This window comes from Salvelinus fontinalis, chromosome 15 (assembly GCF_029448725.1).
Source record: "Salvelinus fontinalis isolate EN_2023a chromosome 15, ASM2944872v1, whole genome shotgun sequence".
Classification (NCBI taxonomy): domain Eukaryota; kingdom Metazoa; phylum Chordata; class Actinopteri; order Salmoniformes; family Salmonidae; genus Salvelinus; species Salvelinus fontinalis.
The window spans coordinates 39243048-39260040 of record NC_074679.1 but is presented as its reverse complement, the minus strand read 5'-3'; the positions used below and the strand labels follow the sequence as shown (position 1 = coordinate 39260040).

Genomic DNA, 16993 nt, shown 5'->3' with positions numbered 1-16993 from the left:
CATGCTATAGAAAATGGTTGCTAGGGAAACATGCCATCTTAAAATGGGGGATTGATAGCTACCAGATGGTTAAAAATAAAACTGAGTACTGCCTTTTTGGGATAGGAATAGTATGGTGTGTGGATGCACACTTGATTCATAAATTCAATAACAAGGCCATGTTTTTTTATTTAACCAGGCAAGTCAGTTAAGAACAAATTCTTATATACAATGACAGCCTACTAGGGAACAGTGGGTTTTTACAGATGTGTACCTTGTCAGCTCAGGGATTTGATCCAGCAACCTTTTAGTTATTGGCCCAACACTCTAACCACTAGGCTACCTGCCTCCCCCAAAACATTATTTGATTTCAAGGGGGCACCAGGATATTGCTTTCTTGTTAATCCTCCATCCACAATCACAGTCACCATGCAGTTCAGTCCAGGCTATCACAACCTCTCTTCTCCTGCTGGTGACAAAGGAATTATGAAACTCCCTTGTCCTTGAGTATTTATTGGTAGAAGTGCACCTTGTGACAATTTTTTATTGGATGTGCCCATCCTCTGTTGGAGCCAATCGGCTTTCCTGTATCCAAGAGAAGTGAGCATGTTGAGCTATTTAAATCCAGCTAGGGGAGCTGATAATAGAATAATGAAGTATTTGAAATGTACAGTAGGGTAAATATCTACCACCAAGAGATCATTGCACTGTATTGCTGCAAGGTACACCTGACTTATCTAAATTGCTGATCATTGCTTTGGAAATTTAAAACAGAAGTTTATCATTGTGATTTCATTGAGTGATGTGATTGTCTTTATTCTTTTTGGAAAACAAAAATCGGCTAAAAATATTATCACTGAAAATATTTTACAAGAGCATAGTGTATTTATCTCCCTTGAAATTATTCAAAGAGAAGTGTATTCACCAATGAAAGAAACAGCACAGACAGATATTACCACAAATTGATACATTTGAAACACACATTTTGGCATATGGTCCTTGTCTGTCAGAAAATTCAGATTTGCATAGGTCAGCAATCCTGTTGGATCAAGGGGCGTTATTGAAGTTCTGGTGCCCTCTAGAGTTCAAAAGTATGTATAGGTCTGTTTAGACTTTTATGGCCCCATAGTCTCCATGGTGACTCTGGACAACACGCTTGGGAACCAGTTTGGAGTTGTTTTCAGGAGCCAATGATTCAGTTATTAAGGCATTTTCTGTTTTGGAAGACCTATTGAGAAATCTAACTACTACTAATTTTTTTTATATAACCCCCCCCCCCCAAACAGCAATATCTCTCCTCAGATGTTTTGATTGGATAACACCACCAATAGAGTTATGCCGCTTGATTTTGCTGTGGTACATAAATGACCTTTTGGAGTTTGTTACTTATATAGTATCCAGGACATCCCATCATGTCCAAGGTGGGGTACAAAGTCTCCTCCACTGCCAAGGTGAAGCAGATGGAAGCAGAGTTGTCTGTCCAGCTGTCGGCTCTCAGAACTGAAATAGAGGAGAATGGAACTCCCCTGGAAACACCCTCCAAGTCTTACAGGTATAGATGGACACATGGATATGAGGGAGGTCTGTGAGCAAAATAAAGTTGCCTAGTTAAAATGCCAGTGATTGTGATTTTGTCTGTTTGATACTGGCTGTCTTTTTTGTAAATGTTATTTTGTATTTTATTGTTTTCTACTGCATTCTATATATTTTTTTCATCGTACTATAGCTCAGTTCCAGTTCCTAAAGATGTATCGTACTTTCGTATGGAGAGAGAGCAGGTCCTGAGGAGAGGTCTTCAGGTGGCAGAAGCACTGCCAGTGGTGCCTCTGTCTAATGTGCTACAGAGAGAGCTGCAAAGCTGCCTAAGCCTGGAATACACACCTGAGAGTCTGCCTCTTCTCCTGCACCAGGTATCAACTGTGCTGATTATAATGTCATTGGGATCACATTGGTGACGCTTAGGGCCCCACGGCTGCCCTGCAAATTGAAGGTGTTGTGAGGGCAAAAGGGGGTGCAACTCAAAATTGGGAAGGTGTTTTGTTTTGTACACTCAGTGTATTTATGGTAGTTTTATGCAGACCGATGCACCCAGTTGGCTCAGATCAAGTACCTGCTGATGCTGAGATGGAGACGGTTCTGTCGTCACTCCCACATCATTGAGCAGCTGTATCCATTCTACAAGGTAACCTGGCACTTTGATATTTAATAAATCACCTTAGTTTATTGTGAGTAATAGAGGATAATCGATCAATCAATAAATCCTTTTTACATGAACAGTTGATCTCTGTGGTGTTCCAACAGGAAAGCTAAATCAAGCACTAAATTATTTGAAAGAAAACAAATACTATTTGAACCCAGGTCAGGTGTGTTCTTTCACCATACTGTTCCACTAGGCCCAGGTATCAAACCTGGTCAGTGAGTATGAGGATGCTGTCCAGCGGGCCAGGAGACTGGCTGTTTCCAGGGAGAAGGTCCTGACAGGGCGGGGCAACCCCATCAACGCGGTCACCCAGGAAGATGTGACCATCTACCTCACCTGGCTGGTTTGTCACCTGCATGCCTCCAAGACCATCCACCACTTCCTGACAGTAAGTCCATCAGAGAGACTATGGGCGAGGTTTTTGTAGCGCAACAGTAACTTGTTAAGTGCAAAATTGACCGTAAACCTCATTGTAATCTGGCACTGTGAAATAATTTGAACAATGTGCATTATACGGAGGAGATTAAGCGATATATAAATAGTTGCCTCTTTGTTGAAATGCACATTGTTGAAAAAAAGTTTCAAATTAAATCTCGTTGCCAGATTACAATGAGGTTTATGGTACAATTTTCACTTAACACATTGCTTTTTCACTACGTTGCCCTATGAGTATGTCCCAAATTGAAACTTTTTCCCTATATAGTGCACTACATTTGACCAGGGCTCATAGGACTCTGGTCAAAAGTAGTGCTCCATATAGGGAAGAAGGTACCATTCAGGGTGCATCCTATGGCTGCATCTCAATGGTCTAAAGTGTCTTCCTCTACTCGTCTCCTCTCCTTCATCGCCATGTAGCTGAAATCAAAGGCTAGTTTAGATTAGAGCAGATAAAGAAAAAGAGACAAGGAGAGGAAGTCACTTTAGACTACTGAGATGCACCCCAAAGCTTGGTTGACTTTTGGGATGGGTGGATGAATACCGTGTAACAGATTTATTTAGAAATAGGACAGTTTGTTACCTCACACTATATGATGGGTTACAGGTGATCCACTACATCCCAGCCACTGAGAAGAGGGATAAAGATTATTCTGAGTTATTAAGGAATTCCCCATCAAGTTCCCCAGTGCTGATTGAATCTGTCCACACATCTTCAGAAGATAAAGACCAAGTCTTTCCTGGGCTTGAGGGTAAACACTAACATTGACTGCTACCTTATTGAACCTCTACATTTAAATGAGCTAGATATTGAACTAGATACTTGAACTAGATATAACTCTACATGCGGCTACAAAAGAGATTCATTCATGCTCGTGATCGTTCCTTTCCGTAGGGATGTTTAGACTGGCTAACCAAGTTCCCATGCACACTGTGAAACTGGAGGAGTTCCTCCCAGAACTACAAAGCCTGGTCTCCTACTTCCGTTTGCCCTACGACACCCAAAACATCAGGAACACTGCAGAGGAGATGGAGCTCTTCAGCATGGTAGTACCTTTGAAACATACATTTCAAGTTACTTGGTTCGTAGTGCACTCTCTTTGTGTAGATCCGCACACCAAACCTCAATTTCGTGTACGTTTCTCATTGACGTCAATGAATAAGTTATGCGAACGTCTGAGCTGTTCGCATTTATCTCAACTCTGAATCTGGTCCTTTGTTTGTTGGTCAGATCTCAAAGGAGTTCAGGGTGATCTTCAGACAGCAGGAGGTGATGAAGACCTTCCTCCAGTATGATGGGACAGAGGCTGTAGAGGGACAGTGGGGGAGGAAGAGGAGCACCATGGCTCTGAGGAAGAACGCTAACTGGATACCGTACATTCAGGTCTGGAGAGAGAGGGATTGTCCCGGTCTCTGTCGTGATCTCTCTCCTGTCAATCCTTGTCCTGCATAGTACTTGGTTTGATAACACTTGAAGTGCTAACAAGTTAGTTCAGAGATGATTGAAGAAAAGGTGTCAGGAACGTTGATATATAAGGGAGGGGAATTAAGCTAGCCCTTTATCCAGAGGCTAGTACTTTTCAGACTGGGCTAGAAGAAAATGTGGCAAACTAGTAAAATGTTGTATTTCCAAATATGGCACGGCACAGATTTTGGACCTAGGCAAAAAAAAAATTGCGGCCTACTAGCCCGGCTGACCAGTGCCCCAAATCCTTAAATTCAATCCCTAATGTTTCTTTTTTGACTAAACACTAACAAAACAGGTGAAGCCCAAACGGGATCCCTGGCAACAGAAACTTGTCACTAAGCTGAAGGAGCTCCAGTCTTATGATGAGTTGCTAAGGACTCAACGCAGGTTCCTCCAGGTAAACAGTCTGACACCTAAAGGAGGGATTTTATAAATGACCTATTAACGTTCATCTCTATAGCTTGTATCGTGTATCGAAGTATGGGCTAACAACGATTACATTCAATCATGTGTTATTTTGCATACTCACAGTGACACCTCTCTCTCTCTCTTTCTCTCCCTCACTCTCTCCCTCCCCAGCTGTCAGATCCTGTCGTAGTGACTGAGGCCCTGAGGGAGCATGCTTCCCAGGTATGTGACCCTCAGGCCATCCAGCCCTCATCATCGCTGACATCATCACACACCAACAGACAGAACACCTTGCAGATCTGGACCAGCATTTACAGCGCTGCCAATCTTTATCAGGCATGTATTACCTAGTCAGAGATGTGATTATGTGTGCTACAAAGGCAACATGCTTTTTCATCATGTAAAATGGATTGTGTCTGGGTTCATTATAACCACAATTAGCATTTTTTCCCTGTTAGGAATCCAGTGGATGTGGAGGACAGGATAAAAGCAACACAAAGAGCAGAACCACTTCAGTCAAGAAAATAAATGAAAAGTACATTATTAAGAAGGACAGAATAGGATCACTTGAATGTGGACCTCATTTGGATTAAAACGGAATGCCTTTTGCTTATTTGGCGTCCCTTCTCTCTCATTCGTCCCAGCTATAGCTACCGGAGCAGCATGCAGCTGCTGGGTTTGGATGAGGGCCAGGAGGGTACCTCAGACACCGTCACAGCCAGGGGAGCCTACCTGTCACTCCTCTACCTTCGACACCTCAAGATCAGGGAACTGCAGGTGAGCTTCATCCAAAGAGACTTGCATGATTGCAGCTGGAATTGAAACGATGACCTTGGCGTAGCTAGCGCCACACAAGACCACAAGGGAGTTCAGGGTAGACTTTTAGACTGTTAGGGACTGCTCTCTAATACTCCTGTCGCTCCCACTGAACCCTGAGCTGTCCTCTCTTCCCCGGTGAGTCTCTGTTGGGATGCTGAACTGCTATCCATTATCTACTGGTACATATTATTTACCCTGCCATTCCATCTGGAGGCTGAGCTGTCTTACCCATCCTCTCTCCCTTATAGCGCATCTCCCTAGGCATTCTAAACTACCTGAGGTCCATCGAGAGAACCCTGACTTTTGACACAGCTGGGATGCGTGTGGAGGGAGGAGGAGCATGTGGAGGAGGAGGAGCGGGAGAAGGAGGAGCAGGAGGAGGAAGAGCAGCAGGAGGAGGAGGTTTGGTCAGCACCACTGAGGAGTCAAGCTGGATGAATGCGGCCAGAGGGTGCAGTGGGACAGTCGGAGGTCTGGGCTCTCACCTCTACAGCCACAACACTCCTGTTGACTACAAGGTAAGGCATCACAGCTACAGTACAACCTGAGACATTAATGACATTAGTGATTTGTAGGGGTGAAGAAAATAAGTGAGTAAACGCTCATCATTAGAGTTGACTAAAATAATGCTCCCTGAACTATCAACACATTTTTCCTCAAAAGCAGTGTAACCACTTGCCTTAAATAATAAAGGGTCAGAATGGCGTTTTTCGTGTGTTTACACTCCACTCTGAGACGCTTTGTGAATACGGGCCCGAGAGTGTGAGTTACAGCCAAGTAGTTCTGGTAACCCTTGCAGCCTGGTCATCTGACCCTGGGCTGTTTCATTCCACAAAGTTGTTCCTCTTCTGGTTTGGGACTCCATTTGTTATTGGTCGATTAACTTATACTGCCTGAGGATTTCACGAGGCACGCCAAATCTCCACCCATGCAAAACCAGGTCCTGTGTCGATCGTATTTTCAAATAGCATTTATCAGAAAATAACACTGATCACATTTGCATATTTTTTTTTACAGTGTTAGTTTAATCAGCTGTTGTACAAATTATACAAAACACAGGAAAAACGTAGTTTTTACTACACCGATTTGTTTTTTACAGAAAGGTATTATGGTAGAGTCAAGAGGCACTATTCATAACATAGGATTTGCATGAGCTAGACACACACAAGACACACACACATACAATAATGTTGTATAGAAAATATTTATCTTTTTTGTATTACCAATAGCATAGTAATGCTAAATAGATAATTTTTTATTCAAAAATCGATTTCATCACGAAAAAGCTAAATGACAAAACAATGAATAAGACAGGAGGGGGTTACAACAGCATACAATGAAAATACAATCAGTTGACCTATATAATACACATTGCAAAAGGCTAAGCAAAACTATACTGCTGTTTTCCTGTCCTGTCCTTTCACTTCAGAATCAGATCAATAGTGGAATCATGGTTACAGAGCTCTGTACTACACTACAGTATCAAGAAGTCTTCAAAATAACTCAGAATGTCCTCATAATCATTCATGTATATGATTGGCTGGCGGTTGCTATAACCTGCCTGTTTCAGGAACTTACGCAGCTTTAGGTCACGGATCTCCCTGAGCAGACCCCTGGTGACGCGGTAGGTGTTGTCAGGGTCAAAACTCAGACCGTCATCGTCATGCTGGGTCACATAAACCTTATCCACAGTCCCGTCTGGACGCAGACTGATGATGAGGCGATCCATGTTACTGTCGTCTTGGTCACCAGTAAAGTCTTTTCTGACATACTGAGGAAGGCAATTGGATTCTTCCAGATTCAGGTTGCCCACTATATAGTATGGGTGGACGTTATCTGGGAGCGGGGAATTGCAGGAAATTGCAGATATAGTTGTGGTCACATTGCTGCAGTCCCACTCTGGTCTGTTCTGGAAGGGATGGAAATCAAAGCCCCCCTCGTTGGGGTTGTATCTTGCAACCATTTCACCCATGGTATCAAAGTCGATGTAATTCTTTGCGAACCAGAACAGGAGCTTGAGTCCATGCCTGGGCAAGTGACGACCAAACCCAGAACGTCTTAGATCTGCCATAGTGTTCAACGTAGCTCGAACCATGGTGGTGCCCTTGAGAGAGAGAGAGAACTTTAGTAGGTGTGATTGTGTGCATAATCCCATAATCCCATAATATTTGATTAATTAATAAATTTTTATTTAACCTTTATTTAACTAGGCAAGTCTTTTGAGAACAAATTCTTATTTACAATGACGGCCTACTAAAAGGCCTCCTGCGGGGACGGGAGCCTGGGATTAAAAATAAAAAATAAATACAATATAAATATAGGACAAAACACACATCACAACAAGAGAGACAACACAACACTACAATAAAGACAACAACATAGCAAGGCAGCAACACATGACAACACGGCATGGTAGCAACACAACATAACGGCAAGATGGTAGCATCACAAAACAGGGTACAAACATTATTGGGCACAGACAACAGCACAAAGGGAAGGTAGAGAGAACAAGGCATCACGCAGCTACAGCTGTCAGTAAGAGTGCAGCTAGCTAGCTCATTCCAGTCGCTAGCTGCAGCGAACTGAAAAGAGGAGCGACTCAGGGATGTGTGTGCTTTGGGGACCTTTAACAGAATGTGACTGACAGAACGGGTGTTGTATGTGGAGGATGAGGGCTGCAGTAGATGTCTCAGATGCGGGGGAGTGAGGCCTAAGAAGGTTTTATAAATAAGCATCAACCAGTGGGTCTTGCGATGGGTATACAGAGATGATTAGTTTACGGAGGTGTATAGAGTGCAGTGATGTGTCCTATAAGGAGCATTGGTGGCAAATCTGATGGCCGAATGGTAAAGAACATCTTGCCGCTCGAGGTGATAGTGTATACCATGGAACTTTATAGGCCCAGTGCAGTCAACATTCTGCTTTACCTGTGTTTTGTATAATATTGATAAAACTAACTCTATAAACGTGTGAAGAAAATGTGTTCAGTGTTATTTCTGAATAGTTGCTTGTTGGAAGTACAATTTAGCCAGAACCTTCTAATCAGCAGGTTTTGCATGGGTGGAGTTTTAGATTGTTAATACACCAATAGCAAAGAGAGTTCTAACTCTCTGTCAATAACAGTTAGTTTTCAGGTTAAATATCCATCGCATGAGTCCCCTCCTCTTAAGTCCCTCACTCGGACAACTGCCAGACAGTCCTAGCAAAATTCTTGCTTGAGAAATAGTTTTTGCAAAAAAAAAACATTTTTGTTTATTTTCGGCCATTTTAATGGAAACTTATAATTGTTACCCAGAAATGATTTGATATTGAGATTAAAAAAACAACTGCCCTGGGTCTTTAAAGAAAATATTCAACCATGTTGTGTAATAAATAGAGGGCAATCTCTTACAACGCTTTTATGGTAGAAAAAGGGTGCGAATGGGTATGACAAATATGTTTAGTGGCTCTGTCCACACTGTGGGCATGGACACATAACCCTTACAACATGCCAGCTGTTCTTAACTAATACTAGCATTGTATCATCACAGTGTTCAACCTTTTAGATACTGCCTTGAAAAAGCAACAAATCCCGTAGAATGTGGCATCGATTTGAGTCTCAAACAGTTATCCTAGTGTCCAAATGTACTACAAAGTGTAAATAGGATCATTTGGGTCATAAAGTCAGTCTCGTCTAAGAACGGAGTTTGGAACATCTGTGCGTCACAACGGGTAAATGAAGGTGGGGTTTCGATTTGACGATGTCCATTTGCCCACTAACATGGGGTGAACAGCTGCAGCGATTGCCCTCTATCCAATAACATTGTAACGGTCCTGACCTGTTTTATGTTGTTTTTTATGTGTTTATGGTCAGGGCATGTGTTTTGGGTGGGCATTCTATGTTATCTGTTTCTATGTTGGTTTTGGGTTGCCTGGTATGGCTCTTGATTAGAGGCAGGTGGTTTGCGTTTTCCTCTAATTAAGAGTCATATTTAGGTAGGGCGTTCTCACTGTTTGTTTGTGGGTGATTGTCTTCCGTATTCTGTGTTATGTCTTGCACCATACGGGACTGTTCGGTTGTTCGTTTCGTTTCGTTTCGATGTAGTATGTTTCCTGTCCGTAAGTGTTACGTGTTAGTTATGTAAGTTTATGTTCAGGTTTCGTCTACGTCGTTTTCTTGTTTTGTATTTTTGAAAGTGTTTTGTTTTTTCGTGTTGCCATCAGCGTTATAAATAAAAAGATGGCTTATTTCACTCAAGCTGCATTTTGGTCTGAAGATCCTTCTCTCCTCACCTCGTCCGAGGATGAGGAGAGAGACAGCCATTACAGAATCACCCACCACGCTAAGACCAAGCGGCAAGGGAAAACTAAACGGAGTAAGGGACAGGAGAAGAAGGAGCAATGGACATGGGACGATTTATTGGACGGAAAAGGTATCTACACATGGGAGGAGATCCTGGCTGGTAGGGATCGCCTCCCATGGGAACAGCTGGAGGCACTGAGGAGAGCAGAGGCTACCGGAGAGAGGAACCGGAGCTATGAGGGAACGCGTCTGGCACGGAAGCCCAAAAAGCCCGTAAGTAATTCCCAAAAATTTCTTGGGGGGGGGCTAGGAGGTAGTGGGCCAAGGGCAGGTAGGAGACCTGCGCCCACTTCCCAGGCTTACCGTGGAGAGCGGGAGTACGGGCAGGCGCCGTGTTACGCAGTAGAGCGCACGGTGTCTCCTGTACGAGTGCATAGCCCAGTGCGGGTTATTCCACCTCCCCGCACTGGTAGGGCTAGATTGGGTATTGAGCCAGGTGTCATGAGGCCGGCTCAACGCGTCTGGTCTCCAGTGCGTCTCCTCGGGCCGGCATACATGGCACCGGCCTTACGCATGGTTTCCCCGGTTCGCCTACATAGGCCGGTGCGGGTTATTCCACCTCCCCGCACTGGTCGGGCGACCGGGAGCATTCAACCAGGTAAGGTTGGGCAGGCTCAATGCTCAAGAGTGCCAGTACGCCTCCACGGTCCGGTATTTCCGGCGCCACCTCCCCGCCCCAGCCTAGTACCTACAGTGTCTACACTACGCACTAGGCTACCAGTGCGTATCCTGAGCCCAGTTCCTCCTCCACGCACTCTCTCTGTAGTGCGTGTATCCAGTTCGGTGCCTCCAGTTCCGGCCCCACGCACTAAGCTACCAGTGCGTCTCCAGAGCCCTGTACACACTGTATCTTCTCCCCCTACTAATCCTGATGTGCTTGTCCTCAGCCCGGTGTCACCAGTGCCGGTACCTCGCATCAGGTATAGAGTGGGCTTTGAGAATGCAGTGTGCCCTGTTCCTGCTCCCCGCACTAGTAGGAAGGTGCTTATCCTTAGCCCGGTGCCTCCAGTTCCGGCACCACGCACCAGGTCTACAGTGCGCCGTATCCGGCCAGAGCCATCCGTCTCACCAGCGCCATCTGAGCCATCCGTCTCACCAGCGCCATCTGAGTCATCCGTCTGCCAGGAGCCTGCAAAGCCGCCCGTCTGCCATGAGCCTGCAAAGCCGCCCGTCTGCCATGAGCCTGCAAAGCCGCCCGTCTGCCATGAGCCTACAGAGCCGTCAGCCAGACAGGAGCCGCTAGAGCCGCCCGCCAGACAGGATCCGCCAGAGCCGCCCGCCAGACAGGATCTGCCAGAGCCGCCCGCCAGACAGGATCTGCCAGAGCCGCCCGCCAGACAGGATCTGCCAGAGCCGCCCGCCAGACAGGATCTGCCAGAGCCGCCCGCCAGACAGGATCTGCCAGAGCCGCCCGCCAGACAGGATCTGCCAGAGCCGCCAGCCAGACAGGATCTGCCAGAGCCGCCAGCCAGACAGGATCTGCCAGAGCCGCCAACCAGACAGGATCTGCCAGAGCCGTCAGAGAGCCATGAGCAGCCAGAGCCGTCAGAGAGCCATGAGCAGCCAGAGCCGTCAGAGAGCCATGAGCAGCCAGAGCCGTCAGAGAGCCATGAGCAGCCAGAGCCGTCAGAGAGCCATGAGCAGCCAGAGCCGTCAGAGCGCCATGAGCGTCGAGAGCCGTCAGCCTGCCATGAGCGTCGAGAGCCGTCAGCCTGCATAGACCTGCCAGAGTCCCTCAGCCAGGATCTGCCAGAGTATATCAGCCGGGACCTGCCCCTTATCCCGGTGCTGCCCCTTGTCCCGGTGCTGCCCCTTGTCCCGGTGCTGCCCCTTGTCCCGGTGCTGCCCCTTGTCCCGGTGCTGCCCCTTATCCCGGTGCTGGTCTTTATCCTGGTGCTGCCCCTTATCCTGGTGCTGCCCCTTGTCCCGGTGCTGCCCCTTGTCCCGGTGCTGCCCCTTGTCCCGGTGCTGCCCCTTGTCCCGGTGCTGCCCCTTGTCCCGGTGCTGCCCCTTGTCCCGGTGCTGCCCCTTCTCCCGGTGCTGCCCCTTCTCCTGGTGCTGGCCGTTTATTTAGGGGATGTGAGTTTTAGGGTGGTCATTGGGAGGGGAAGACAGAAGCGGGGAGTGACTATGGTGGTGTGGGGACAGCGTCCAGAGCCGGAGCCACCACCGTGGTCAACTGCCCACCTAGACCCTCCCCTGGACTTTGTGCTGGTGCGCCCGGCGTTCGCACCTTGAGGGGGGGGTTCTGTAACGGTCCTGACCTGTTTTATGTTGTTTTTTTATGTGTTTATGGTCAGGGCATGTGTTTTGGGTGGGCAGTCTATGTTATCTGTTTCTATGTTGGTTTTGGGTTGCCTGGTATGGCTCTTGATTAGAGGCAGGTGGTTTGCGTTTTCCTCTAATTAAGAGTCATATTTAGGTAGGGCGTTCTCACTGTTTGTTTGTGGGTGATTGTCTTCCGTATTCTGTGTTATGTCTTGCACCATACGGGACTGTTCGGTTGTTCGTTTCGTTTCGATGTAGTATGTTTCCTGTCCGTAAGTGTTACGTGTTAGTTATGTAAGTTTATGTTCAGGTTTCGTCTACGTCGTTTTCTTGTTTTGTATTTTTGAAAGTGTTTTGTTTTTCGTGTTGCCATCAGCGTTATAAATAAAAAGATGGCTTATTTCCCTCAAGCTGCATTTTGGTCTGAAGATCCTTCTCTCCTCACCTCGTCCGAGGATGAGGAGAGAGACAGCCATTACAAACATAGACAGTGAGACAGACCTGCACCGCAGTTCCGACTTTGTTTGCATATGTATGAGACATGGATTAGGCTTCCGTGTCTCATTAGGGACAAACATCATTAACCAAACGCAGAATCGGTCAGGAAACACACCTCTAAGCCTGAAATCTTGTTTTTCTAATGAGCAACAGAAAAAACACACTGTTCAGTGGCTCTTAAGTAAGTATACACACCTGATATAGACGAACAAGATCACACAAACGAACACATAAAATATGTTATATTTACAGTAACTTACAGTTTGCTGGTGCTCTGGTGCTGCTCTCCTTCCTCTCCTCACGTCTGAGACCTGTATGACAGCTGTTTTATCCATCTCACAGTGTTTATGAGGGTGTTGTGTGATAAGGAGGCAGGACTAACCATGAAGACCTCAGAGTGTACAGGAAATGAAACTGAAAGTGACCCAGTCCTGTGCTGGACTGAGTTCGATTGCACAAAGTTCCCTTCTTTCTGCCACACATTCAAAAAGTTTCTCTGATCTAGGACCCGTTTTAATCCTCATAATCATAATGAATAAGATTACATGAACAGTGGGGACCAGATATTACCTGACATTTACGGTGGTCGATGTTGTTTTGTGTCCAATGTTTTTCATTTAACAATATCTGAAACACCGCACAATAGTATTATACAAACACAACACCCCCTACCCACTCTCCACAACTTCCAGACTTCTTGTGAACTATCAAGTTTGAAGTTTTATTAGTCTTATGTATGGGATACACATGATGTACACCGTCCAACTGTAACGGCTGTCTTCGGGTGAAAGAGAGGAGGACCAAACTGCAGCGTGATGATAATCCATACTTTAATAGGCTACTTAAACAACGAACAAAAACAACAAACTGACAGAAAGAACCGAAGACGCTACAGTCCAGAACTAGTGAACACAGAGCAGATGAACACACGAACAGGAACAATCACCCACAAAACACACCACAAAAACAGGCTACCTAAATATGGTTCCCAATCAGAGACAATGACTAACACCTGCCTCTGATTGAGAACCATATCAGGCCAAACAAGAAACCCCACATAGAAACAGACAACATAGATAATACCCACCCAGCTCACGTCCTGACCAACTAAATAAAGACTAAACAAAGGAAATAAGGTCAGAAACGTGACACCAACGAAATGCTCACTTGCAGGTTCCTTCTTGACAATGCAACAGCAATAAAAGATAATCAAACATATTTGAGGGAGGGCCTCCCGGGTGGCGCAGTGCTAACTGCGCCACCAGAGTCTCTGGGTTCGCGCCCAGGCTCTGTCGCAGTCGGCCGCGACCGGGAGGTCCGTGGGGCGACGCACAATTGGCATAGCGTCGTCCGGGGTAGGGAGGGTTTGGCCGGTAGGGATATCCTTGTCTCATCGCGCTCCAGCGACTCCTGTGGCGGGCCGGGCGCAGTGCTCGCCAACCAAGGGGGCCAGGTACACAGTGTTTCCTCCGACACATTGGTGCGGCTGGCTTCCGGGTTGGAGGCGCGCCCCCCCCCCCTCCCCCTTAAAAGATCTAGATGCACTATTGTAAAGTGGCTGTTCCACTGGATGTCATAAGGTGAATGCACCAATTTGTAAGTCGCTCTGGATAAGAGCGTCTGCTAAATGACTTAAATGTGTTAAGAAGCAGTACGGCTGGTTGGGTTGTGCTTCGGAGGACGCATGGCTTTCGACCTTCGTCTCTCCCGAGCCCGTACGGGAGTTGTAGCGATGAGACAAGGTAGTAATTACTAGCGATTGGATACCACGAAAATTGGGGAGAAAATGGGATAAAAAAAATAAAAAACATATTTGAGGGAAATCTTCTGTTAAACCCTGTTAAACTTGGGGGAACTGTGGAGCTACGGTTAGAGGAAGTATGCCTGGTTCCTGTCATTCTGGCCCCTGTTGTCCTCACTCACTTGCAACAGACTCATACACATACATAGGGTCGCATGTTTTGCAGATGCTTGCATGGGGTAGCTTGACTATATAATGCTCCTGTACTCTGTCTGTTTTTGGCCTTTCACTCCATCTCACCTGCGGGGATGGGACGACCAGCCTCCTTATTATAATACGTTTTTAATAAAAGTAATACCTTGATTGATGATTGATTTTGCCTCTCCTCGTTATTAGTTAAAGGTAGAATTTCCACCACACATAAGAATAAGAACACAAAGTAAATGGCTCAGTAGAATAGAATAAACATTTTAGCATAAGTATTATACTGGAAAGCACACATTATACACTCTTAGAACAAACGATGCTATCTAGAACATAAAAGGGTTCTTTGACTGTCCCCATCGGAGAACCCTTTGAATAACCCTTTTTGGTTTCAGGTAGAAACCTTTTGAGCTTCATGTAAAGTTTCCTTTACACAGAGGGTTCTACATTGAACCCGAAGGAGTTCAACCTGGAACCCAAAAGGGTTTTACCTGGAACCAAAAACAGATCTATGGGGACAGCCGAAGAACCCTTTTGGAACCCTTTTTTCTAAGTGTCGTCCAATATTTACACGTGTTTTGGGGGGGGCAAGTGTTCAATTGTCCAATCATAATAAGAGTCTGGTAGCAGAAGTTGTGATGTAAATATTAGTCATTTAGCAGACGCTCTCCTCCAGAGCGACTTACAGGAGCAATTAGGGTTAAGTGCCTTGCTCAAGGGTACGTAGACAGATTTTTTACCTAGTCAGCTTGGGGATTCGAAACTGAAACCTTTCGGTTACTGGCCCAACGCTCTTAACCTGCCTCCCGTCTGTGTAGTATGAATGTGTTTGTCAATGTGTGTGTGTGCGTGCGTGTGCACGTGTGTGTTTGTGTGTGTGCATGAGTGAGTGAGTAAGTGAGTGATCGAGCGAGTGCATCTGCTATGTCAAAGGTTCATTAGGGAATTGATATCGGTGTTACTGTGACTACAGGTTCACTGTTCCGAGTTCATGGAGTACCCAGAGGTGGAGAATCTTCATGATTTCTACACCACTGAGGAGCGATACGTCCACACCCAGGACCAGCGAGGGCTCTACGTGGTGTACGACGTGGCTCTGAAGGACCTGGAGGAGCTGGAAGACACACTGACTCTTCTGGGCTCACACTACATCCAGAGGAGTAGTTGGAGGGTCAAGGGCCAGTCTGAGGGAGGCAGGGTCAAGGGTCAGTCTGAGAGGTCACATAGCTCTGCAACGACAGACCTCCACTCTTCCTGGGCTCAGACAGATATGGATAGAGTTGCAGTTCTCCTAGACCTGTGGACATGCGAAGCTGCTTTTTTGGAGAGCAAAGTGCAGGTTAGTAAATATGCTGAACAGGGCCGTGTTCATTAGGGCACAAAACAGAAAACATCTTAAAATGTTCTGAAACGGAAAACCAAAATTCATATTTCTCATTGGACATTTAGTCCCTCCCTGTTTCAGTCTGTTTTCTTCTCATTGATGCCTAACGAACACGACCCAGGCGGTAATCAGTTTATTTTAAGTCCAGTATATTGCGTGTCATTACTTGAACCATGCCCCCCCCTCTGTTAATTTCCAGCTGTTGAACTGCTATATTGAGGCCTACCAGCATGTGACAGGACCAGAAGAGAGGTTCTCCTTGGCTCAGGTCATCACAGACATCATGCACAGAAGGCCTCGACTACACCTGGACATGGGAGCAGAGTACTTTGTTCAGGCCTACCGGGCAGAGATGGTCTGTATGCAGACACACCAGCAACTCATCAGAGCCGTGCTGGACAACCAAGTAATTGCTTCTGAAAAATTGTGGCACAGCCTAGAGAGCTATTGATGCCAGTGTGGATAGTTAAATCATAACAGGTGTATCTGGCTTGAAGGACCATGAATAGACTATTGACTGGGATAGCCCGTTAGCAAAGCTAATAAAGGCAATAGGTTTTGAAGTCGAATATATATTCACTTTTCCATGCCGTGCGTTCTAAAGGTCTCTCTAACTGTGTTATGTTGACTATTAGATAGATCGTCAGCGGCAATACCTCCATCGGGTGTGGAGAGGAGGTCAGGGACAGGGAGCTACTCCTTGTGACTATGGTCTTCCTCCTAACTATGTGGCCAAACATCTGGTGTCCCTCGGTGGTGGCAGGCAAGTCCTAGTTCTACCCATGAATTATAGACTGATTACAGTGTCATGTGATATCACCTCAAAACAGACTAACATGTTAAACAGTATAAATGAATAGCTAATATAAAAATGTGTGCGCACACCCCTGCCTGTCTGTTCTCTTGCTACCAGTCCTGCCCTGATGAATGTGTTCCTTCTGGAGGTGCACCACTCCCTAAGCCTGGCCTCTGAAATGTACCAGGCCCTGACCCAGGCTCACACTGAGCTCTGCCAGCTCCACCGTGCCAGGGGGGTGACGGAGAGAGTCACTCTGGAACAGAGACTCCTACAGCGGGCTCTGCAGCACTGGCACTCCCTGGATCCTCCCGGGGCCTACTATAGCTCTCAAACTCAAAAGGATGTGAGTCGAGTATCTGTATGACAGCTGTTTTATCCATCTCACAGTGTTTATGAGGGTCTTGTGTGCTAAGGAGGCAGGACTAACCATGAAGACCTCAGAGTGTAC

The 16993-nt window shown here is 46.2% G+C and overlaps 3 protein-coding genes across 4 annotated transcripts in view; all 3 read left to right on the top strand.

Annotated features, from left to right (window-relative positions):
- The first annotated feature begins 1136 nt into the window (after positions 1 to 1136).
- LOC129811958 (putative uncharacterized protein C6orf183) lies at positions 1137 to 4847 on the top strand. Its single transcript, XM_055863765.1, has 9 exons — positions 1137 to 1531; positions 1706 to 1889; positions 2048 to 2161; positions 2373 to 2567; positions 3222 to 3366; positions 3510 to 3661; positions 3846 to 3998; positions 4378 to 4479; positions 4662 to 4847. Exons 1-9 carry the CDS (start codon positions 1392 to 1394, stop codon positions 4839 to 4841), a joined length of 1365 nt encoding a protein of 454 aa, XP_055719740.1. The 5' UTR covers positions 1137 to 1391; the 3' UTR covers positions 4842 to 4847.
- Positions 4848 to 4952: 105 nt separating this feature from the next.
- LOC129811960 (uncharacterized) lies at positions 4953 to 16700 on the top strand. Its single transcript, XM_055863766.1, has 6 exons — positions 4953 to 5025; positions 5135 to 5267; positions 5558 to 5827; positions 15336 to 15701; positions 15946 to 16152; positions 16382 to 16700. The coding sequence occupies exons 2-6, from the start codon at positions 5154 to 5156 to the stop codon at positions 16604 to 16606; spliced, it is 1182 nt and encodes a 393-aa protein (XP_055719741.1). The 5' UTR covers positions 4953 to 5025; positions 5135 to 5153; the 3' UTR covers positions 16607 to 16700.
- The window catches only part of si:ch73-242m19.1 (coiled-coil domain-containing protein 162), a 15117-nt gene continuing 14735 nt past the window's right edge, over positions 16612 to 16993 (top strand). For both annotated transcript variants that reach the window (XM_055863762.1, XM_055863761.1), the window contains exon 1: positions 16612 to 16888. In XM_055863762.1, coding sequence (XP_055719737.1) covers positions 16670 to 16888 — 219 coding nt within the window. In that variant the 5' untranslated portion in view covers positions 16612 to 16669. The remainder of the gene's footprint in view (positions 16889 to 16993) is intronic.

Coding starts and splice junctions, on each gene's coding strand:
- LOC129811958 (XM_055863765.1), top strand. CDS start 1,392: ATGTCCAAGGTGGGGTACAAAGTCTCCTCCACTGCCAAGGTGAAGCAG. Junction 1,890..2,047: donor TGCCTCTTCTCCTGCACCAG/GTATCAACTGTG, acceptor TATTTATGGTAG/TTTTATGCAGACCGATGCAC. Junction 3,367..3,509: donor AGTCTTTCCTGGGCTTGAGG/GTAAACACTAAC, acceptor TCCTTTCCGTAG/GGATGTTTAGACTGGCTAAC.
- LOC129811960 (XM_055863766.1), top strand. CDS start 5,154: ATGCAGCTGCTGGGTTTGGATGAGGGCCAGGAGGGTACCTCAGACACC. Junction 5,268..5,557: donor TCAAGATCAGGGAACTGCAG/GTGAGCTTCATC, acceptor TCTCCCTTATAG/CGCATCTCCCTAGGCATTCT. Junction 15,702..15,945: donor TTTTGGAGAGCAAAGTGCAG/GTTAGTAAATAT, acceptor GTTAATTTCCAG/CTGTTGAACTGCTATATTGA.